Source organism: Hesperophylax consimilis, chromosome 5 (genome assembly GCF_061612785.1).
Source record: "Hesperophylax consimilis isolate HC1 chromosome 5, BYU_Hcon_1.0, whole genome shotgun sequence".
Classification (NCBI taxonomy): domain Eukaryota; kingdom Metazoa; phylum Arthropoda; class Insecta; order Trichoptera; family Limnephilidae; genus Hesperophylax; species Hesperophylax consimilis.
This window is the reverse complement of record NC_142840.1, coordinates 10,696,993-10,723,109: the sequence shown is the minus strand read 5'-3', so window position 1 is coordinate 10,723,109 and position 26,117 is coordinate 10,696,993. Positions and strand designations below refer to the sequence as shown.

Here is a 26,117-nt window from a genome sequence, read left to right as displayed (position 1 = left end):
GACGTTGTCGCTCCATCTTAACCTTGGCCTTCCCAGGCTCCTTCTCCCTATCGGTCTTCAGCTCAGCAGGGACTTTGGTTCTTGATGCTCGGTCATTCTCTCCACATGACCTAGCCACCGAAGTCTTCCCAGTTTTATGAATTTTGTGACGTTTAGCTCCTTAAACAGAGTATAGAGCTCATTGTTATAACGTCTGCGCCAAAATCCATTTTCTAGAACCGGTCCGAAGATGCGCCTCAAAATTTTCCTTTCAAAAACGTCCAGTGCTCGCTCATTCTTCTTAGTTAGAACCCACGTTTCGGCTGCGTACGTAAGCACTGGTCTAATTAGTGTTTTATACACTAATACCTTGGTGGTTCTGGAAAACAGTCTGGATTTTATATGTTTTTGTAGGTCATAATAACAATAATACAATCTCTTAATCCACCAAAGTTGAAAGATATTAACAATATGGTCGTGGAAGATCCCGTACATTTTTTTATGCTCCGAAAGCGATGACTTCTACCTATCAGAACGTGTTGCATTGACCATAAACATGTTCAACGTCACTTTAGCAACTATCGACGCGTTTCACAAAATAGTAAAACTGCCCCAAATAACCTTTCTATTATTCTACTCTTGCTCTTTTCTATCAAACCTTTCTAGTTGTAGGTACCAACGTTATTTCACGAAATAATGTCACTTTTTGCATGTTCACTCATTGTCTTTCATATTTTTAAATTTTATTTACTTAATTCCAGTATTTGTTATTGCTACAACTTGTTGATCTGTAAAATGAGGTGTATAAATGTTTTATGGAGACCATGAAAAATAAATAAAAAGGCAAAAATACATGATACCGATTCCGATACATTTTAAAACTTTAATTTTAAATACACCATTTCAAAACTTTTGGAACAAAAACCCATGAACAAAATTCTTTAATAAATCACCAGGAAATATAAATAGCATGATATTTTAATAATAATATGCGGATAAAAAACACAAAAAGTAAAGAACACAAAATTTCCTCAAAAAATTATGTTGTGCGTTCAAGAGACAGCAGTCACCAGTAGAGATGAAATAGTTGATAAGTAGGTACCTAAAATGGGTGTCCAGTTACTTTTGGAAAAGGTTCATAAAAAGAGGGGTGGCTACAAAAATTCTTAAGAAAACGAACCAATTTCTCGAGAATTAAAAATTTAATGTCAATATTTCATCTGGTTCCAAAAATAGTTTGTCACTACAAAAATAATATCGAAGATTCAAGTAATAGTCACCGGGACAAAGAAACCGGGACAGGAATATCGACCATTCCTATTCACCAGGACAAAGTAACATGTTAGCAATATCGTCCATCTATCAAGTTATCTTTGCAATTGCTCCAGTGACAGCAGAACAGTAACACGAGTAACACGTGATTGTATGAGTAACACCAAGTGAACAGAATAAGAGGTGAACATAAAAATAGTGAATTTTAAGAGAGTAAAACCAGTGATGTTATAAGTTGAAGTTGACCAACATTAAGCAAAAAAATATTAACGTCAATTATCTTTTATGATATAATGCGGTGTTTTAAACGGTTTTCATTTTAATGAGTGAACCTTGGTCTCGAGACAGTAGACACTTTTTGTAGGGGATAGATTATATGAATTAATTTTTTTTTTAGTAATTTTAACTTCAGTCCTGGTTAATAATAACTACTCTATGTCATATTTGATTAGATTCATTAATATATATTAAATTTTTATTTTTTTTAAATGTTTGAAAAGTGAAATCTTTGGCAGTATACTGACGCTAATATAATTACTTACGCAAATATTTAAAAAAATACAATGCATTATTTTTTTTGATTTAAACTGTAGTTGTTTGAGCTAGTAGGTAAAATTAAAATTTTGTTGTACACCAATTTTTACAATTTTTTTTTGTTCACTATTATATTTCATATTATATAATAATGCTTTGTCATAGCACTTGAAGTGAAATGACACTTAACTGCGCTATATAAATACCATATTATTATTACTATGCAATACAGTCATAGCTCAATTGGTGTTAAATTGATGCGGTCTTTCTTAAGCTGATTGCATGATTGTGAAAGTGCCGGCTCCTCTGGGTGGGTTAATCCGATATTATTGTAAGATTATCTTCTCTGCTGTATAAAATAATAATCCTTTAATCATTTGATCTATATTTGTTGATTTGATTAATGATTGTATTGTTGTGTGGTCTGGACCGATGAATTTGGATTTAAAAATAATTTCAAAAGCATCTGAGTTTTCGTTTCGAAATAAAGTACTAATATTTACTTTGCATTTGAAAACATTTTCAAATTTGTAGAGAAAAAATCATATTATTTATTTTATATGAATACAGAAAATTCAATTCATAGAAAACCTCCCAATGGGAATAAGTCTTCCGGGTGCTGTATGTACTATATGAAAAAAACATGTTTTTAATCTGTATCACTTGTGTAATGGTTGGTAGCAGATATAGTCACACAATAAACATTAACAGCATTTATCTCTCTGTTGTAAAATTGATTATAGTAAAAAATGGCTTACTTCAGTTCTTGCTTTTTGGTCCCTTTAAGTTCTTGAAAAGAAATGACTTGTTTCCTTCTCGCTACTTCTCAGTGGGAGCGCGTACATGAATTATTTATTAATTTCTCTAATTTTATGAACAACTTGCCGTTTTGTCGGGAATATTGGAAAGTCTACATTATAATAAAATTGACAGCATTCAAAAAAGTTTAAAGTTACTTAAGTTTTCTACAAAAGCCAGTTAAGTAGGTAAATACCAAAACCACAATTTTATTGGTTTACTTGTTCTATTCTTCGTGTTATATATTATCAGTAGTGGTCGTGATGTGTAAGGGAATATTTATAGATACTTTAAAAACTATACATTCATTTGTAAATTGTATTTCAGGATTTTTTCCTGTGAAAGACCCAAGTGCTCCTAACCACCTGGAGCCATTGAGACTATGGCATCCCAAAAAAAGGAGAAGAATCTGATTAATAAGATCTGATTTGAACTTGAAATTCATAAAATAAAAACCTCCTACAATATTTTATATTTGTGTATTCATAGATCCATTTTGTACCTACGTTACAATGGATTAAATCTAAGTATACCCATTTAAACTAGTTTTTTCATCACGTTTCATGACTTTTCAAGATTGATACCAATTTTCAAGATTGTGTTGATTTGCCACTGTCGTGAACTTGCCCGGTTACAGTCTTCAGAACCCATTTTCACTTCTCCCTTCCTCCAAAAGCCCCCCATACATCATTTTAAAGATGATGTAGGCCCTAAGACAAATAATATCTTTGGCATAAAAATAATTATACTGAAGAAATAATTTTCTTGTATTATTTGTATTGATCAATATTTAGGAATCAATGTCTAGTCCCCGTGTATGTATATTGAGGTTAATGGACTAATAATCTATATAAAAGCATAAAAACCGATGTTCGACTAATCTATGTGATTGTGGTTCTAGACGTGTTGGTCCCGTTGCTAAATGTTTCACAATGAACCATTGCATATTAGTGAGGGTTATTATGTCGCTAGTTTTATTCAGCCCCTCTAGCACACAAACTAGAATACTAGATGGCAAACTAAGAAAAGCCGATGAATGCAATCTGCCACAGATTGTGTTGGACGACATTGCTTCGTATTCTAATGTGACCAATCAAATAATTGATTATTTTACAAAGGGTCCTTACAAAGGACGGACGTGGACCCTGTAAGTACAAACATAACTTTTACATTTGAACTCCCGTGAAGTGTGTTCGGTTTCTGTCGTCTAAATTTCAACTTAGTCATTACTTATCAAGTTATTGTTTAATATTTATTTTATTTTGTGATAGAAATAAACAATTTTTTGAAATAATATATTATATACTTTTTCTAAGGATTTCATTAATACTACTTTTTTAATTATTTATTTTGGCTTTCTAACATTAAGAGTGATATTTGCCATATAAAGTTTACATTTTTGTTGTTAAAACTAGTTAAATTTTATTTTTAAAACCAAATTTCCACTACATGAAATAAACACACTCATAAAAAAATACAATAAATAAGTGTAGATAAATAAATAGGGGGTTAGTTACATACATTGCTGGTAATGGTAGATAATTACAAAATTATATAAAATGCTTTCATTCAAACGTTTAACAAATAATTTTGGAACGATAATTATTACAATATTTGGTAGTAGGTGGGTTCTTAAGATAATACAAGACTCTAATAACGGGGTTTTGCTCGAGGCTCACATTTGAATTACCTAATCCCGACGAGCTCTTAAATATAGCATCTTTTTTTCACAGGTTGCAAGTTGTTTATATTTAAGATTAATAAAAACAGTGCCTTACCATTAAAATATTTTATGTCAAACGGTTAGAAAAAATCGTTAAAAGTGTTTCAACCTAAAAATATAAGGGTAAGCACCAGATTTCATTTTTAGAAAGGATTAGTTAGTTTCTTCCCGAGGATTTAGTTAGAAACACCTGAGATTTAAGTAATACAAGGCGGGGGCGAAAGTAATGTGAATGTTTTATAATATTGCTAATGGCGTCAAATGTCATTGTGCTTTGACATTTATGTTGTAAGCAGATAGAGAACTAATTGACAATAAGCAATGGAGCGATACACTCCTGAAAACGTGGAATTATTGTTACTGCTTATTTGACCAATTTCCGGTATGTTGTTTTAACGCGGGGCAAAAGTTTATTATTTGGGCATTTGCAAAAATTATATACATTATGACAGTAATTTTACCCCATTTTGTACTTTTAATACAATTTTTTGTTTTGACCGGTCAGTTGGCCTCGCGTTTGGGTCCCACCCAAGTGTAGCGTCAATTCCTCGGCAGGCTTCCTCCATTTAAACACAAAAACATTTTTCGCTTACTGTGGTGGTGGTATGAGATTTTCAATATTGTCAGGTTATTCGTAACAATCATAACCCGGGAATGTTGGTCTTTCTTTTTGATAAAAAAAAAAAAAAAACAATAAAAAAAACAGAAAAAATTAAAATATACCTCACAAAAGATCCATTTTCTAGGCCTGCTAGGGCAAATTCGACGATTTGTTATCTTACTACGCTATGACTAACTATGACTAATTATTGAGCGAAACAAACTAAGCATGTAAAATGATAAACTCACAAAAGTGCAGCACTACAAAACTACATTATCTTCAAAATTTTTCGTTTAGTGCTAGTACGAAACCATATTCAGGCGCCACTTTCCGGAATACGTTTAAATTTCATGTTCTCATATTTAAAGCGTGATGTTTCTGAACAAAAGTATCATCATTTAAATTCTTTTCAGTCTGGCTAAGTTCGTGGATATATTTGGCCATCGACTCTCAGGGACACAGATTTTAGAAGATGCTATAGATTACATGATTGCCTTTTCGAGAACCAGTGGTATGGATGACGTTTATACTGAATCTGTGGAGGTAAATATTATATACATATTTCAGAAAGTTATTTATTATTTGGATTGATATGTTAGTTGTTCACATGATATTATTTATTAGTACCTATCCAGCCATTTTGGATCATTTAAAAGGAACGTTTGCGCGCGGTCTTGTAATACAAAATTTAAATTTGAATTTGAGGCCAAAATACCCAGACAACCTAATGAAAATTTTTTTCTTAAAAGATATAGCAAATATCTAGTAAGTATTTGTGCTACTTTATTTATTTATTTTTGAAATTATAAAATATATGCCACAAAAGAATTCAATTTGAAAATGCAATATATGTGTAGGTACATCTGAACGCCCTCGCAAGTAAAGGGTCCCATTCTAATTCTCGTACTATTCAGCCAGTCGTTACGCCACTGAGACAAATTAAATTTAATCGATCAAGAATGTGCGTAGTATCGTTATTCGTTGTATTATCGAAAAATGTTAATATTCGGAATCTATCTAATTGCGATTTAAGTCCTTCCTTTCTTTCTAATCTACCATAAAATATTTATTCAGGTGCCTCATTGGGTCCGAGGCAAAGAAAGCGCAACGCTGATGGAACCAAGAATAAAAACTTACCAATGCTTGGCCTCGATAGTAGTGTAGGAACTCCCCCAGAAGGCATCACAGCACAAGCTATCGTCGTTCAAAGTTTTGATGAGCTTAATGCGCTTTCAAATGATAAAGTTAATGGTAAAATAATCGTCTATGCAGAGCCATTCGTAGATTATCGAACAACTGTACAATATAGACGTAATGGAGCATCGGCAGCAGCAAGAAAAGGGGCCGTAGCTGCTCTTGTTAGGTCGGTAATACCTTTTTCATTAGCTACTCCGCACACTGGAACACAAACGTATGCCGAAAATGTTAACAAAATTCCAGTTGCTGCTATCACTATGGAAGATGCTGACCAAATGTTAAGAATGCAAAATGCTGGTATTAATTTTACCATAAATATTATCATGCCCGCGATTTCGGACACCAAAATATCAAGAAATACTATAATCGACTTGAAGGGATCTATCTCACCAGAAAAAATTGTTGTGATTTCCGGACACTTGGATAGTTGGGATGTAGGAGATGGTGCTATGGATGATGGAGGCCGTGTATTTATATCCTGGGTGGCTCCAGTGGTATTGAAGAGACTCGACCTTCAACCTCAAAGAACATTGAGAACAATTCTGTGGACCGCAGAGGAACAGGTGCTTATTGGAGCTAAGGCATACGAAAAATCACACCGAGCGGATAACGACAAATTAAACTTTGTTATGGAATCGGATGACGGAACCTTCCGTCCAAGAGGTTTAACATATAAAGGAAGTAAAACAGGAGAATGCATGATGAGAAAAATTTTGAAATTATTCTCAGAAATAATTACAACCGAGTTAGAGTTAGCAGGCCCTGGACCAGACATAAGTGTTTGGACTGACCGAGGAATTCCAGAAGGCGGTCTCTACAACGCTAATGAAAAGTACTTTTGGTACTATCATACTTCCGGAGACACAATTAATGTCATTGAACCAGATGTTCTGGATAGATGCGCTGCATTTTGGACAGCCTTTTCATACATTGTAGCTGATATGGCTACGGATGTACTAAGGACATAAATGTAAATAGCATCTTCTATCGTAATTCTTTTCACTTAAAAGTATATTTTTTAACGCTCTCTCACGCTAAGGTGTTAATTAATGGATTTGACTCTCTTGCCCCATTGTCCTCGACAGCTTTTCATACGTCGCGGTTTAAAATATGGACGCGGGTGTACCAAGCACATAATTGTATAATATTACTAATACTTTTGCATTAATTATTGTTATTTTTAACGGGTAATTTATCGTTTCTTCGAGGAAATATGAATTTGAATGCTTCTGCTTTATTTTTATGACCTTATTACATTGCCAAGTATGAATAATTGTATTTTTTTCAAATGTAAATTTTTTATTTTTTTCAATAAAAAGCAAAGGCGATTATTAAAGAAGGTGTCAGTCTAATGTGAACAATGGTAATGCATAAAGTGTTTTCATTTTGTTCTGGAGAGAAGAAAAGAAAAAAATCAATTAAATGGGAACTTTCAAGATTTATTAATATAATATTTGGCCACCATAATATGGACCTGTGCCTAGTTTGGTTGGCCGCAATTTAATAAGTTTTAATTTTTATCGAAGTATACGCAACATTAATAGAATTGGCAAAGAATATTGGCATATATACAATGTGCGGCGCGACGTTGGCCCAATGCATTGGGGCCTTCATCCTTAAGATTTTTTGTATTATTATTTATTGAATAGATGTGGTTAGTTGGATCGTTTTTCGAATGGTTTTGTCCCTATTACGGCCTTGATTTAATGAAAAGGCATTTACAAAACGCCGCCTTAAAATTTATGAACGGATGTAAAAAAAAACATTTTTTTAACATTTTTCACTCCAAATAATGTGAAGAATCACGGGTTAAAGTGTGTCCCTTAAATCCCTGTACAAGCTGAACTTTACAAAAAAAAAATAACAACCAGTTTCAAATAATTGAAAAAAAAACAAATTAAAAGAAAATTGTTATTCGTTTCCATGACTTTGATTGGTGGTAGGTTATTTTGAGCATGAATTCCTACTCAGGCTAATTTGTTCGGTTGTTTGAACAAACATTTATTATCAGACCTCTCAATTTGTTCTCTTTTCGGAACAGCTCATATGGTCTGGAAATCGTTTTCTCACTTACCGTCAAAGTTAATAATATTAACTAAACAGTGTTAGATAAAAAATACCGAGCTTTTCAATATAATATAGAAATTAACCACGGAATAAATAAAATAAACACCTCTATGAAACGAAAGGTTCAACCTCAATTTGAAAAAAAATGATGAATTTTAATTCTTAAATTAAAATTTTAAATTTTATTTTTTCATCACATTTCCAAAACAGTTATTAGTTTTCAGATACGTTTAGAAATATTCGAATAAGTTTTATTTTATTTTTTTATTTATATAAGCGCACTTGAAGTGAAATGACACTAAACTGCGCTATATAGATGCCATGTTATTATTATTTATTTAGAAGCGAAAATACACACAAATTCTGACCGAATATTTGAGAAATGTAACGGTCAATATGCCAGAGGCCTGGTTACCTAGGTTGTTGTTCGATATAAATTTGTAAAATTGTTTTATTTTTTTCTTCTCTCTATTATATTTTTTTTCTCTTCATTATTTTCTTCACCTAGCTATAATTAAACCGTAAATTATGCTTTAGCGCTACGTAATAAATTAAGCATTAATGGCATCATACAATTTGTTAGAAACCATAAATCATGCATTAGCGATAATTAAACCATAAATTGCGCAAGCTGAAAACGTTATTTGGATCTTTGTCACCTTAACTAATTTTTCCATGGTCACAATAAAACTTTTGGCTTAAACTTATTACCAGTTTTAGCTTGCTTTGTATTTTAAAACGTAAATATGCAAAAATCTATCATCTGGGGTTATTCACTATCCTCTTGATAGCTTATTCATAGGATAATGTATATTTCCGATTTATTTATTCATAAAATCCTAGTTTACTATTCGATACTCTAACCTGCGAGAATGTAGTACACGGCCCGGTGTATCCGTTAATTTTAAGCTCGGCTTATACTAGCAATATTACAAGTATTGTCCATGATTATAATAGAGGAACGTGCTCCTTTTTTCTATGTAAAACCAAATTACTGTATACATGAGAGTTATATCTATTACTGTAATCGGGAGATCTAGAGCTTTCAAAATGTCAAAGGTTTTAGGCGGGTTTAATTTAGGAGTTGTTTTTTTATAAAGTTCTCATATCAATCAGCATGGTGTTATACGCGAAGATACAAATTTAAAATTGTTTATCTGGAGTCTATGCACTATTCATGAAATTATGACGAACAAACCGTTGAAAATCCCCCTTATAATATCTACCAGACTATTTGTCCATTTTTGATTAATTATTAATTAATAACATCTCTCATATCACAGCTCGATGAACAAAATAGTCCATACTGATAAAATCAAGCATTTTACGTGTATTTCGGTGAGATGGAAGTACGTAATTACTCACGTAAAAGTCATATCTGACATGTGTTACTACTAGCAGCTCGGCGTTTAAAATGTGAACTATGCTGCGGCTCACCAAGGCTTAATTTAACCACTTTAAATTTAAGCGAGGAATGTCGCACATAGCGAGGATACGGATCGACTGATGTATCGGGCCTATGTCGGATAAGTTTTTCGAATTTTCTACGTCCATATTGCGAGTATGCATTTGTTTATTTATAAATATGCGCTGTCCTTTCGATAAGCTGTCAAGAGGATAGTAAAATAACCTCTAGATAATTTATATTATTATTACTTATTTACTTGTTGTTCTTTCGAACACTTTGTAGAGCTACATAATTTGCATTAATTTACAAATAAATCTAATTTTCTGAAAATTATCTCTGGTTTTAAGCGCGGCCTCTTCTTTTCTCTAAGTTGACGAAAATTGTTCATCAGTGCTATATCACGAAGAAGTTGAAGATAATCTCAGTATCACCCTGATAAAGACAACCATTTCTTTAATCATATCTTCACACTGATATATACTTCTCCACCTTCCTCCTCCCTATCTATTTCCTCTTCCCATTTTCTTCAGCCTTGCAACATACCCCAACTGGAGCCATAGTCTCACTTTATCTGGATTTTCATTTAAAATATTTTAAAGGTTTTTTTTTATTGCGTTGATAAATATTTTAGTTCATATTCCAGTCTCCCTGTATATTCAGTTTGATGTACTGAGACGTCTATAAAAGAACAAAATAAAAAAATAAAGATAGGAAGTTATCATCTTCGTGATTGTGGTTCGCATTTAGGAGTCGATGCCGTTACTCATTAGTATGCTTAACCACCGCTTATTAGTGAGTGTCATTCTGTCGCTAGTTGTGTTTATCCAACATAGCACACAGGCCAAGATACAAAATGGCGAAGTGGGAATCTCTGATGAATGCAATCTGCCACCGGACGTGGTGGCCAACATTGCCTCTTATGCCAATGTGACTAATCAAATAATTGATTATATTACGAAGGAACCATTTAAAGGAAAAACATGGAGCGAGTAAGTATCTATTTTTGTGTAATTATTTTGGTAACATTTTTTCTTAACACCAGGGAAAACGAGAGTGTTCGGTTTGAATCGTCTAAATCTCAACCTATTAAATACTGGTAATTTTATTGTCAATTATTGTATTAATTTTGGCGGCGGGTATGGGTACCGCTGCCCCGGCAACCATTTATTGGATAAGCAACGCCTCTGGGTCGCTACGTTTGTTGAATTAGCAGGGGTGCCTGGGTTGATGGGGGTGAGGTCTAGATCTCAATAATTGTCGCGTCTGCCCACATGCTGCGCGGCGGGCCGGATCGAGGGAGACCTTTTGACCTCACCGGGCGGACTCTTTCGACCCATCGCCTTGCCCCTTAAAGGAATGGATTTATACATTCGTCACTCCTGGACACATTGACCTCCAGATTCATACCCACCCCTCATACCCTTTTCCTTCCCAGAACTTCATCACCTTCCTTTCCTTATTAAGACCTTCCACACAGCAGCCTTTAAGATGATGATATAGGCCCTGAGGAAAATTAATTTCCTATTAAAATATAAATTTTAATTAGTGTATAATATTTTTAAAAACTTTTTAATAATTATCCTTTAAATTCATGTACAGAAGGCGAATTTTTATTGTGCTACTAATTTTATTTTTTGTTTTTTTTTGCCCTTGTTAGTCGTGAGTCGCAAAGTAGTACACAAAATGTATTGGTTTGGAATGACAATTTTGGTTTAAAATCTGAAAAATGTCAATCAATTTTTCAAAACTATACTAAATCGATTTTCTTGAATGACGATAAAAGATTCACATTTCTAGTTTCACTTCACTTAAAAAATATATTAAAAAGTTAGCTCTATGTAGTATGTACGAGATTTTTTTAATGTTTATGGTTATTCTAGACACACACGAGCTCTATACTCTCAAAATATATGTGGGCTTGGCATGTTTCACCTTATCGCTCGCCATACATTCAGAATGACAGTATGATTTATTTTTGTTAGCTTGCAAGCTATAATGGATGTTCTGGGCAAAATACCTACAGTTGATCAGCCATTTAACCCTGTGTTTCAACATCTAACTCTGAAAAGAAACTATTCCCATGTTTTAGATGGAATTATTAATGCTCTCGAAAACATCTTTAAAATAATCAAATTCTTGATGCTTTTCCCATATTTTGAGTGTAATGTACAAATTCTCTATTTGTAATTAACTCGACAATTTAATTAACTCTCTTACGAAGTCTTTCACCAAATTAAACTGAGATATCATTAACATTAAATTTCACCAATCTTTGAGCAAAACGAACACTCAAACAAACATACATCCACATTACCTTCAACGGTCTCTAGTTCTAGTAAGAAATTATCATATATTATTCACGTACATAGAACATGTGATTCTTCTCAGTAGGAATCATAATTTTAAAATTACATTTCAGTTTGGCAAATTTCGTGGATACATTTGGCAATCGACTTGCTGGTTCACAAACTTTAGAAAATGCTATAGATTACATGGTGGCTGCGTCGAAAAGTAACGGATTGAACGTTCACACTGAAGATGTCGAGGTAAATGTTAAATATTTTAGAAAGTTTTATTATTATTTAGTGTAATTATTAGATAATTTTTTGTTCGTTTATTTATTAACGAACTATTAGGATTTTACATACCAAACGATTTTAAATTAAATTGAAAACAACAATATTATAAAATTAAAAAAATAACACTAATGGTTTAAATGACGTTCAAACTGAATTTGTCGAGGAAATAATCAATAAAGTATTTTTTTTTTAGATGTTGGTTATTCGTGATTATCTAACAAATTTTCATTCACTTAAACCCTTCACTTCAATCAACTCTAGAGACAAAACGGGAAACAGTATTCATGACATTTGTTATTGAAAAAAAAATCCGAAGTGTAATATTTTTGTTCATTTATAATTTACTTAATTCCTTCCGTTTTATTATAATCAACTATAAAATGTTTTTCCAGGTGCCTCATTGGGTCCGAGGCAAAGAAAGCGCAACGCTCATAGAACCCCGAATCAAAAACTTACCAATGCTCGGCCTCGGAAGCAGTGTGGGAACTCCCCCAGAAGGCATCACCGCAAAAGCTATCATGGTCCAAAGTTTTGACGAGCTTAATGCGCTTCCAAATGATAAAGTTACTGGTAAAATAGTTGTCTTTGTAGAGTCATTCGTAGATTATGATACAACAGTAAAATACAGATTTAATGGAGCATCGGCGGCAGCAAGGAAAGGAGCCGTAGCTGCTCTTGTTAGGTCGGTGACACCTTTTTCAATAGCTTCTCCGCACACTGGACAGCAAGAGTATGCCGAAAATGTTACCAAAATTCCAGTTGCAGCTATAACACTAGAAGACGCTGACCAATTGTTAAGAATGCAAAATCATAGTGTTAATGTAACCATACGTCTTTATATGCCCACCACTGTGGAAACAAAGGTATCGAGAAACACTATAGTAGACTTGAAGGGATCTAGCTCACCAGACAAAATTGTTGTGGTTTCCGGACACTTGGATAGTTGGGATGTAGGAGGTGGTGCTATGGATGATGGGGGTGGTGCGTTTATATCTTGGGTAGCTCCAGTGGTCTTGAAAAAACTCAATCTTCAACCTAGTAGAACATTGAGAACAATTCTGTGGACCGGAGAAGAGGAGGGATATATTGGAGCTATAGCTTACGAAAAAAAACACCGAGCAGAAAGCGACAAATTAAACTTTGTTATGGAATCGGATTTTGGAACCTTCAGTCCAAAAGGTTTAATATATAAAGGAAGTAAAACAGGAGAATGCATGATGAGAGAAATTTTGAAATTATTCTCATCAATAAATGCAACAGAGATGGAATTAGGAGAACCAGGATCAGACATTCATGTTTGGACTGACAAAGGAATTCCGGGAGGAGGTCTCGCCAACGCCGCTGAAAAGTACTTTTGGTACCATCATTCTTTTGGAGACACAATGAATGTTCTTGAGCCTGATGTACTAGACAGATGCGCTGCATTTTGGACAGCTTTTTCATACATCGTGGCTGATATGGCCAAAGATGTACCAAGGACATAAATATGATAACTTTGAATGTGCTGATTGGACGTTGAAAAGGAAGAATAGCATTTGAAATATTTCTGCTTCTTTTAATATATAAATTAATGTACATCATCAAAAACTATTTTAAATAAAAGTACCTACCTGTAATGTCGTTTCCTTATCTTTATACATCTGCTGTTCAGGTATCGATGAGCTTGTTCTAGGGCCCCCAAGTGAGAGTGAGAGCAATGTGAAGCTTTTAAGATTTTGAAACGAAGGGTGACAGATGAACTCACAATATGCTATTTTGGGTAGAAGAGCTATATTATTTTCTAGCCTTCCTTATTTGCTGAAATTTACACAATGTATTGCACAGTGAAAGATTTAATCCCCGAGTCGTGGAGTAAAGTTGAGATACCCGCTCTGGAATTTTATGGAAATTGCGATATATTAAATAAAACGGATGTTCGCGAAAAACTCAAAACCTTGAATATTAAAATATACCTACATTTTTTTTCAATTTGGTAGGCGGGTTGGTTACCGCCGCCCCGGGAACGATTTATTGGATAACCAACGCCCCGTTCATAGGCCACCCCAAGTGGTTCGCCAAGCTTGGTATATTAGCAGGGGTGCCCGGGTCCATTGGGTGAGGAGTGCTCAGGATGCGCCTGCCCATCAGCTGCGTGGCGTGCCAGATCGTGAGATGGTCCATCGCCTTGCGCCGCATTGAGAGTGATATATTCATATTTCCTTCACTTCATGGACACACTGATCCCTAGATTCCTACACAACCCTCGTACCTTTTGCATAAAATTCAAATAATAACATAAATTAATTGTCTGGTTTTTCAACGGCATGTACATCATAACTCATAACCCAAACGAATGATTGATTACTTCGTTAACCTCAGCTAATAATTATTATGTGGCTTTACCTAATCGACAAATCAGTTCTGTGTTATCTTATCTGAATAATAATAAACTAAAATACTGTGTGCCCGCATTACATCTAATTGCTCTCACTCAGTGGCAAAACTATACCATCGGGGCCCCATCAAATTCATTGGATGGGGCCCCCCTAGTAAAAATAACAGTCGCGTTGTGATTGATTTTTTATAAATAATTTAAGAAGTTACCAAACAGTATTACTAATATTGTGTGCATTTTTATTTTCAAAAGCATGGGTATTACGTATGTAGGTATAATGAAAAACAATTTAGTCTTTATACCATATTTTTTAATACAATTCTTTTCTCCGAGCTTTCTGTTCCGCAAAAGTATCAATAACGTCATCAAAGCTTAAATATTGGGCTATTGAATTTTCAATAGACAGAATAGCCAAGTTACGCAGTCTGTCTTGTCCCATTGACTTTCTTAAATATGTTTTTATTAATTTTAGTTTCGAAAATGACCTTTCGGACTAGCTGTAGTACAAGAATTGTAACACATAACATTAAAACAGTACATACTTTAGGAAAGCTGCACATAAAATGATTCTTTATTATTGATAAATAAACAAGTTCTGGTGAACCGAAAACTGAGAATTTCCCTGGCAAATAATTCAAATATGTCTTTTTTATACATATCAACAAATTCTAGAGCTTTTTTAACTGATCAGTGTCGTCATGTTAAATTTTGCCAAGTGGCAGGTTGCAAAACACTGAAATTGGAAACAATATCATTCATTGGAAGGAAACGCGAGTTAAATTGATTAATAATGATGTCCAATACTTGATCCTTATCAAAATGCGGGAATACCCCGAGCGTCTCTAGCTCGCCCGCGCCACTAAACTGCCGCGAAAAAAATTAAGTAATCGATGCGTTCTCAAATTGAGCGACATCCTTTTCTTATGAATGCGTTTAAATCTTAATCATTTATTTGAATTTGTACCTACATGACCTTTAGTTGTGTCTAACTTTAGTTGATTATATAAAATTTATAATTTTTAAAATGTTAGGTTACTTCTGACTTCCGAGCTCGCGGCCCAGCGGCCCCTGCCACCCTATAGTTTCGCCACCCTATAGTTTCGCCACCCTATAGTTTCGCCACTGCTCTCATTGAAATAACCACAATAATTGTAATATTATTTTCTTGGAGTGACTCTCTGAAATATGTATAGGCCAAAATCATTTTTCATCGACATTTTAAAGTGAGTTACTCTCTCTAGTATGTTTAAAAGTCAATAATAAAGAAGTGTTAATAAGTGATTCAAAATGATTGCTTCTGGACAAAGAGGAGCGCTTGTAATTGTTTTCTTAAGTGTAGTAGTAATATTATGTGTTTGCTCGACTATTCCTGAGAAAAGGGAAACGAATAGACAATGCCACCTTCCCCAAAATGTTATATAAGACATTTCCGCTTACGCCAATGTCACTAATCAAATTATTGATTATTTTACAAAGGGGCCTTACAAAGGACAATCGTGGAAACAGTGAGTATAATACTTTATATTATTTGAATGCGTGGATAGATTTTAAAATGTCACTTTTCGAGAACCGATTTATTATTAGTAGATATCGAATTATACATGTGCACTGAAAATGCCATCAAATGCACTTGTAATTTATTCAAAAATTTATTTATTCCAAGATTTGCTTCACAGACAAGAAATAGCAGGAGACATTTTAGGAGATATATATTCCAACCTGACACGGTCTCATAAAAGTTATGCTATCTCATTTAGTATTACGGTGAGAAATATGATTTAAATAGTTTTAGAAAGAGAGTAATTCCGCGATTTCTGTTTGCATTAAAAAATACAGTAACAGCTCCCGAAAAGTAAAAAATATTTTTAAGAGACATCAAGCATTTGAAATAACAATTTTGACATAACAACTGACAGTAACTTTTATAATACCTTTGTGTAATTAAATATGTTTTTTTAGTTTCTTGTAAAGTAGTAATTACAATTTACACGATAATAATAATAATAGCACCAAATGCATTAGTAGAAAATTAATTTTATAAAATATATTATAATAAAACTATACTAACAGACCGAACGATTAGTCACAATAGACCCGATATTGTTTTACATGAACAAATTTAAAAAATAACTTTTATTATTGATGTCGCCATTCCAAATTCCTGTAATATTCAAAAATCTATTTCAGAAAAATTAAGAAAAAAAATAGAATTAGGAAATGAAATTAAAAGAATTTGGAATTCTCAGGCTATAAAAATATTACCATTTGTTATTTCAGCTACTGGCATTATACATAGCTCTCTTATTCAAAATTTAGGTATATTAGATCTGTCAAAGAATTTATACCTAAAAATACAAAAAATCAGTCATTTTAAATACATGTAGGATTACGAAAGATTTTTTAAATATTTATATTGAGGGATCAGTAGGATTTATAGGTTCAATTAGAAGTTCTACCGAGCCGAACCCTTTGATATGAAAATATCTGGAGTCGGTGAATTATTTTCCCATTTGATCTCTGGTGATTTGTTGTGTTGTTTTTGTTTTTTTTTGTATTTATTATGCCTATACAATGCACTTGCATAATTTGAATTGACTAGATGATCATTTGTGGAAAGTGTGTGGAAGGGTTTAGTTTTAAAAAGGATTATTTGTATAGCGCCGTATTCGTGATAAAATCACCACAACTTAATTTATGCATTTAATCTATTCCTTTCACTTGGGCTTATAACTTATTCCTAGTGGCTTATAACTATGTTTAATAGCTAGTGACTTATAACAAGTGGCGTTTAACTAAGATATGTTCACGCGCAAAAGAAAAATTCCCCACTTCTCAATCTCTTTTGATAATGTGCCTCTACAAACCGCTACTCAAATCAAATTCCTTGGTCTTCTTTTGAACCATAAATTATCCTGGCTTCCACACATTCAGATAATTTCTACAAAGTGTGAAAAGGGACTTAATATGATGCGAGCAGTTTCCAGAATATGGTGGGGATCTGATCCTACCACTCTTAAATTAATGTATAATTCCCTAGTTCGGAGCCACTTGGATTATGGCTCATTCCTTTTTGACCTCCTCCCTAAATATTTAGATAAGAAAATGGAAAGAATTCAATCAAAAGCCCTCAGAATGATTATTGGAGCTATGAAGTCCTCTCCAATTAATGCGCTTCAGGTGGAATGTGGGGAGCCTCCATTATATTTCAGAAGGCAATTCCTTGCCAATAAATATATTTTCAAGGCTTTATCGTTATCACATCATCCTATTAAACAAAGTCTTAATCGGTTAAGTGTTAATTTGAATTCTAACAAAAGATTGAGAGAAAAAAATGTTTTCCTCTCCTAATTAAAAGTTTTCATCTCTATAATTCTCTGTCATCTTCCCTCCAATATCTTCAAGAAGTTCCCAATCTCCCTATATACAATATTCCATTTAAGGCAATCACTTTTATGCCGAACACAATAACATCAGACTTTCGGAAGAATATTTTATCTTCCCCAAATAAATTTCAAAATGTGGATGACTGTTTTAAAAGCATTGTGGCTTCAAAATTCCCTGGATTTTCCATCCTTTACACAGATGGTTCCAAATTTGAAAATAAAAGTTGTGGAGCATCGATATATAGTCCAGAATTCAACATCAATCGCACTTATAAATTACCGAAAGAAGTTTCCATATTTACAGCTGAATGCTTTGCAATTGAACAAGCGCTAAATCAAATCCAGGTTCTCAACATTCATCGAGCCTTACTATGTACTGATTCGCTAAGTGCTCTAACTAAAATTATGTCAAATATTCTATGTTATCCGGAAGACAATACTATATGTAAAATAAAAAATCTTCTCAATTCTCTAAGTGAATCTGGGTTTGAGACGATATTGGCCTGGGTCCCTGCCCATTTGGGTATCGAGGGTAATGAGATGGCCGATTCTCTCGCCAAATCTGGTTCAAATTCCGGAACTATCCCACTAAATTTTAGAATTCCGATGTCTTCCCGATTCTTAAATCCAACATGACTCGTGCCTGGGAAGAAAATTGGGCAGTCTCCAAAATAAGAACTGGATCTTTCTTTGCTGGAATTCAAAACCATATCCCTGCTAAGCCATGGTTTCACGGTAAAAAACTTTCAAAACGATTCATTTCATGTATTTCGAGAATGAGAATTGGTCACTGTTCAATTGCATCTCACTTGGCTAGAATTAGAGTTTTGGATGATCCGGTCTGCCAGTGCGGTGTGGAAGAGGAAACCCTCGACCACGTTTTCTTTAACTGTAAAAACCATTCATCTTTCAAGAACATATACCGCCGGCTTATTAAAATCACACACCAGTCCCCCCTTAACATTTCATACCTTTTATCTCTTACAATTCTCGTGTTCATACAGCTTTATGTAAGTTTATTAACCTGAATGAATTCAACATTTAATTTGTTTTAGTGATCTAAATGAGTCCAATATTTAATTTGTTTTATTATTCTCCCAATAGATTAACCGAATTTTTTTATCCACTTTAACTGTTACCGGCACAAAGCACTATTTTCAGGGTGAAATGCCTAAAACCAAAAAAAAAAAAAAACACTAAAATATGTCAAGTGATTTACAACTAAGAATTTTAATTACTGACCTAAAACTATACATATTTTTATGACGATAATATAATGTGAAAATATTTTCCGCGCAATCTACATTCTGATAGTTCTCGTATGAGCACTGTATTGCAAAATGTCTTTAGATCATACAATAATAAGAAAATTTCCTAACCATGCATATATCACCAAAAATCATTCTATTTTTTACGCATTTGTCCAGAAAATGGGAAAAATAACGGCCTGGACTAGTGGAAAATATATTTATGCGGTGAATATTAATATTTTTTACTTTTTACGGAGAATTGATTGAATTCTGTGCCTATTTAAAATGACAATGTTGTTGCCATTACGCGGTAGCTTGTGTCATCTTTTACCTACCGAACTATTAAATCGCCATCTACTAAAGTTGCAAAACTGGTTCTGGAATTTTATGGAAATTGCTATAAATTAAATTAATTTGGGAGGCGGGTTTGAGTAAAGCTGCCCGGTAACCATTTATTGGATAACCAACACTTCTGTCATAGGTCACCCCGAGTGGTTGGCTACGTTTGGTGACTTAGCAGGGATGCCCGGGTTCATCGGGCGAGCCACCAGCTGCGTGGCGCGCCAGATCGGGAGAGGCTGGTTTGGGGAGACTCTTTGACCCTTTCACCTCATCAACTGGTCTCTCGACCCATCGCCTTGCGCTGCAGTGGGAGGGATATATTCATATTTCCGTAGCTCCTGGACACTTTGATCCCTAGATTCCTACCCAACCCTCGAACCTAACCTAACCTTACCTAACCTAACCTAACCCAACCTAACCTAACCTAACCTAACCTAACCTAACCCAACCCTCGAACCTAACCTAACCCAACCTTTAATCGAACCTTTTACCTGTTATATTATTTATTAATTAAGTTTGATCATAATACCCGATTCAACTCTGTATAAAATTAAAATAAAGACTTTGAATTGATTGTATGTTTTTTCAATGGCATGTGCGCCATAACTCATGATTGATTGAATTTTTTTACTTTGTTGACTTCAGCTAATAATTATTATGTAAGTACATACCTAATCAACCAATGAGTTCTGTGTTATCTCTGAAATACTGTTTGCCCGCATTACATCTAATTGCTCTCTTTGAAATAACCACATTAATGTAATATTATTTACAGAGTGACTCTGACATGTGTAGAACTAAAATCATTTTACATAAACATTTTGAAGTGAGTGATTCTCTCTAGTTTGTTTAAAAGTTAATCCTAAAGAAGTGATAATAAGTGTTTCAAAATGATTGCTTCTCGACAAAGAGGAGCGGTTGTAATTGTTTTCTTAAGTGTAGTAGTAATATTATGTGTTTGCTCGACTATTCCTGAGAAAGGGGAAACGAATAGACAATGCCACCTTCCCCAAAATGTTATACAAGACATTTCCGCTTACGCCAATGTCACTAATCAAATTATTGATTATTTTACAAAGGGGCCTTACAAAGGACAATCGTGGAAACAGTGAGAATGATACTTTTTATTATTTGATATGTTTGGATGGATTTTCCATCGAATTTTACCTATGCACAAATTATACTCATTCCAAAATACAATCTAGACCGCTTGGGCAATTTTGTGAGATTTTCTTCAGAGACAAGAAATAGCCGTAAATATTTTCGACTGATATACACCGTCTAACATGGTCTCATAAAAGTTATGCTACCTCATTTTGTATTACGGTGAGAAATGTGATTTAAATGGTGTTAGAAATAGTGAATACCGCGATTTCTGTTTGCATTAAAAAAATTCGTAACCGAAAAACTTTTTCGGAAAAGTAAAAAAAAAACTATAATATACCTTTTTTTTAAATCAAATAAAAAGGAGAAGTGACAATAATACCTTTGTCTAATCAAATATGTTTTTTTAGTTTCGTGTACAGTACCTAGTATTTACAATTTACACGATAATATAATGTGACAATATTTTCCGCGCAATCTACATTCTGACATTATAGTGATTTGTTTTTGGGGTATTATGCCGTGTTGCGCTACCTCCTTCTTTAGTCAACGTTTTGGACAGCATTGCAGTGTCCATCATCGGGGCAGATGTGTAATGTAATCACATTGCCGTGCAAATCTCATATCTATACCTACATTCCACTACATTCTGACAGTTCTCATATGAGTACCTACTATATTGCAAATGTCTTTAGAGCATATTTAACCAGAAATTATTCTATTTTTAAGCATTTGTCCAGAAAATAGGTGAAAATGCCTGGACTCAGTAAAAAATATATTTTTGCGATGATGATCAATTTTTACCGAGAATTGATTAAATTCTCTGTCTATTTGACATGACAATGTCGTTGCCATGCCGCGGTCGTGTAATCGCTTGTTTCACCTTTCACCTCCTGAACTAAAATCACCATCTACTCAAATAAAATAAAAAATTACGTAATGATCAAATTGCAGGCGTTATTACTTGTCTTTGAAAAATTATCTCAACAGGTTTTTCTACCGAGAATAGGGATGCTACTTTTTTTATATTAAATTTAATAATATTATATCTCATATTTATAGATTTTTGTTTCTTTCTTATTGTCGTGTATTTTATATCTTTCAGTTTGGCAAATTTCGTGGATAGATTTGGAAACCGGATTTCAGGATCGCAGAATCTTGAAGACGCCATCGATTACATGGTGAACATTTCTATGGAACATGATTTGGAAAACGTTCATACGGAAGACGTTGAGGTTGTTAAAAATACTTTAATTACATGGTTAAAAACAAATCAGTCTTGCTTCAATGTTAATTAATATAATAATTTGCATAGCAACACTATTTAACGTGTGTAGATTTTCCATCTAATGTATATATCCTGTGCTTGCTCTGCACACTCTCTTGACCAGCCTCATACTGCACAGTTGTTTTTAAGTTTTTATTGGCTGTGTGGTGTGTAGCGATTACAGACCTCCCAGACTTGGCTCGAATAAAAAACCGACAAGGGTCCCAATGCCATCCAGTTGACGTTAGGTAGTCTCAAAATTGTAGAGCAGGCATTCGAAGCAATGTTAAACATCTTTTGGTATAAATCATGTGACTAACAACCTCCCTAATTCTAGGTGCCGCATTGGGTCAGGGGAAAAGAAAGCGCGATGCTGCTAAAACCGAGAATTAAATCCTTGCGCATGCTCGGTCTCGGTGGAAGTGTGGGAACCCCCCCGGAAGGCATCACCGCTCAAGTTATTGTCGTCCAAAATTTTGAAGAACTCTATTCACTTTCTGATGATAAGGTAAACGGTAAAATTATTGTTTACGCTCCCATATTCACAAAATATGCTTCTACTGTACAGTATCGATTAAAAGGAGCTTCTGAGGCAGCAAAGAAAGGCGCAGTTGCTGCCCTTGTCCGATCCATTACACCTTATTCACACGCCACTCCACACACCGGACTAATAGAGTATTATGAAACTGTTAACAAAATACCGGTTGCAGCAATTACCGGCGAAGACGCAGACCAACTATTAAGGATGCAAAACAGTGGATATGATTTAACTATCAAACTGACGATGTCAGCGACTTCCGAGGGGACCAGAATATCCAGAAATACCATAGCCGATTTCAAAGGATCGACACTTGAAAAGAAGGTTGTTTTTGTTTCGGGACATTTGGATAGCTGGGACGTGGGAGACGGAGCAATGGATGATGGAGGTGGTGCCTTCATATCCTGGCTAGCTCCAGTAGTCTTGAAGAAACTCAATCTTCGCCCACGAAGAACATTGAGGACGATATTATGGACAGGTGAGGAACAGGGTTTCATTGGCGCTATAGCCTATGAAAAGGCGCACAGAGAAGACAACGATGATTTAAATTTTGTGATGGAATCTGATTACGGGACTTTCTCTCCACTAGGCTTGATGTACTCCGGAAGTAAAACAGGAGAGTGCATGATGAGAGAAATACTGAAGCTGTTTGAATCCATCAATGCAACTCAGTTGATACTAACCGAGCCTGGACCAGATATAAGTTTTTGGACAAATCAAGGAATTCCAGGAGGTGGTTTTCATAATGAAAACCAAAAGTACTTTTGGTATCACCACTCGGAAGCAGATTCCATAAACCTTATTGAAACAGATGCATTTGATAGGAGCGCTGCATTTTGGACAGCATTCTCTTACATAGTAGCGGATCTACAACATGATATTCCAAGGAGTGATTAAAAATTGGAGTAAAGGGTTATTGGCGGTGGAAATTATGAATCTCCTATGATGGAATAAAAAAACTTTTCTAATATAATTTTGTATTCTTCATTCATAGTATGTAATAAGTAATAATTATATACATTTACAACATTTTTAATTAAAGAGTAGCTGCTTTTAAAATAACCAGTGACTAGGACCCGGAAGGGTCATTACACATTTAACAGTTTTAAAAGAAATAAATATAAAATATTTTTTTAATGATTTAATAAAAACATTCATTTATTTCATTTAATAGCTCAGCCTTGACTTTGTGATGCCAAGTCCGGATCCTACTAATGACTAATATAGTCAAAACAATAAATTTAAAAATTACCCAAACTAGATAGAAGTAAGGTAATCTATATAAAAATCATAATTGCAAAGGACAGCTTATTTTCTTAATTTCTCTTTAATTAAATGATACAGTTTATTAGCAAAAAACATATATTTATAGAAAAAATGGCTGGCCGGTGGAGTGACTTTGATTCGTATAAAAGTTTTGTTCCAGTTGTGATGAAATTTTGCACGCTTAACCTTAAATACAAGAGGAAGGTTACTGTCTACATGAGGTTTCGAAAAACTCTCTGTAAAGCCCAGCAAAAAGGGGGCTAGTAAAGAATTATAATCAGGAAAAGATTGTAGAATAATTTATTTTTTTTAAATTATTCATTATTACTTTTTTTATGATAGAGAAGTGAAGGCAAATAATTTTAAAAAGTGAACATTTGAATGTCTTTCTGGTTAAAACTGGTTTGAAATAGTTTGAAACAACCGCCCGCAGTCCCATCTTACGCTGCAGAATTTTTGAGATAAATATGCACCATCAAACAAGAATCTATTTAAAATGATTCTACTGTACCTAGCCTTATTATTGGGAATAATAAAGAGGGAAAGGTTAAAAAAAAGGGCAGAGAATATTTTGGTTGTGGATGACTCAATTAGATACCTATATTGGTTAATGGAACTCTATATATACAAATTATGGCTTACATTTGGCGCTATATAGACTTTAATAAAATCCTCTGACCACCTCTTAAAGATGACGCAATACAATGTAAACATTAATAACATCTTATTTACATGCTCTTAATATTTCCCTGACGTCATGGTAAGATATTATGTTATTTAAAGTTTTTACAGGTTGACTCAAAATATTGAAACAATTGGATGGAATCAAACTTTTTCTTCTAAAATTAATATTCCAATGTTATTATTTTTTTTCACAACTCTTCCACAATTATTTCTTCGTAATATTATGAGGGAGTTAAATAAATAATTAATTACAATATCTTAACAATATAACAACAATAATATTTTGTATCTAAGGTACAAAGTGTAGGTTCACACTTACAATTATTTACGAAAACATACTATATAAAACTCATTTGGCTTGCGATACAGCTAATGTGACATTACCTAATCAAAATGTTATGTGTGAAGTTATTAAGTTTTTTACTCATTTTTACATGGCACTTAAAAATGCACTGTGATAAAAAAAGTCGCATTAACAATATCGCATGTGGAGTGACATACACACAAGTACATATTACATAATATAAAGCTTAGATTCTTACTCTAAAATATTTAGAAAAAAAAAATATCCCTGTTTTCACAATTTGTAGTTCATTGTGCTTTCATAAAAAAATATGTGTACCGTCTCGATCAATACTTTTTTGTTCGACTTTGAACAAACGGTTCGATGCGATGAAGATTCAAGGACCGTAATTCTTTGTTTCCCGTAATTCATTTGGCCAGACTTTAGGATCACGAAACACGTCCACATCGCATTTCTTGTGTTCTTCTTTATTCTATATCCTCTGGCATAAAAAGAAAAAAGATTTACAAGCTGTCATTCTGTTAATAGTTAACGGAGTTTCGTTAACCTCTCAGAAAAGGACTTTTATTTACTTTGTGTTCCTTTGCGAACTGTCAAAACGCGAAAATTTTTGTGTTATTCACGAGTTTTGTTAAAAGCTTCATAACTCACGTTTTGGGAAACGTAGCCTCATTCTAAAAAATGTTTTGGAAAGATTATGAAATTCACTATCGTATTGTTTTGTTATACGTAAATATTTGCGTGTCTAAATATACATTTTCAGAAAACGTCAAAAATATGTAAAAATCGCTGACCATTATTTCAAAGCTGTGAAAAATGTACTTTTTTCTGAGTATCATAAAGAAATAACACTTTATATATTGAAGAAATATAATTAAAAACTATTAGTCACCTCAAAATATTAACCGTCCAAACTAAAATATTTTTAATAAATTATTTAAAAACGCAATAAATTATGAACGAACAAGATGACAGATTCAATCGACTCAGATAATGCACCTCTACATTCCATAGATATTCTTGAATGCAGACGCGTAGCGTTATTCATTATCGATACTCTGTTTTTTAAATCATGGCAATCCGTATACTAGTGATGGAAATAAATCGATTTTTGTAAAATCTCGCGCATTTACGTGAAAAGACGTACTAATGTCTTGAACGCTATTATCATATTTAAGTCTTTTGAAGTTCTAATGTTCCGAGTAGCTAAAAACTGTTTTGGCAGCAATGCACAATTTTTATGTTTTACTAGCGGATCCCACAATGTTTCACCATTGCTTATGTCTTTCTCGGGCGTCTCCGACTTCTCCCACCATTCACTACTGCATACCACAATGTTAATGTTAAAAAACTACATTACATCGACTACATTGTATCTCATACCGGTGCAGAGGTGCGTTAAGTATTCCTCGGGCATCACCGACTTTCTCTACCATTCAAAACACTT

General features: G+C 33.8%; 2 protein-coding genes and 1 pseudogene across 3 annotated transcripts; all 3 read left to right on the top strand.

Moving 5' to 3' along the window:
- The first annotated feature begins 1,366 nt into the window (after positions 1-1,366).
- Positions 1,367-25,135, top strand: LOC149423517 (carboxypeptidase Q-like). 2 transcript variants are annotated; one of them, XM_089631609.1, is made up of 4 exons: positions 1,367-1,434; positions 20,283-20,615; positions 21,717-21,846; positions 22,216-25,135. In XM_089631609.1, the coding sequence occupies exons 2-4, from the start codon at positions 20,398-20,400 to the stop codon at positions 23,311-23,313; spliced, it is 1,446 nt and encodes a 481-aa protein (XP_089487735.1). In that variant the 5' UTR covers positions 1,367-1,434; positions 20,283-20,397; the 3' UTR covers positions 23,314-25,135. The 2 variants fall into 2 exon arrangements, with proteins under 2 accessions (XP_089487735.1, XP_089487736.1); XM_089631610.1 differs by lacking the exon at positions 1,367-1,434 and having other exon boundaries at positions 20,240-20,615.
- On the top strand, positions 3,546-7,072 carry LOC149423519 (carboxypeptidase Q pseudogene; annotated as a pseudogene).
- On the top strand, positions 10,334-13,934 carry LOC149423518 (carboxypeptidase Q-like). Its single transcript, XM_089631991.1, has 3 exons — positions 10,334-10,568; positions 11,999-12,125; positions 12,551-13,934. The coding sequence occupies exons 1-3, from the start codon at positions 10,351-10,353 to the stop codon at positions 13,640-13,642; spliced, it is 1,437 nt and encodes a 478-aa protein (XP_089488117.1). The 5' UTR covers positions 10,334-10,350; the 3' UTR covers positions 13,643-13,934.
- Positions 25,136-26,117: the final 982 nt, after the last annotated feature.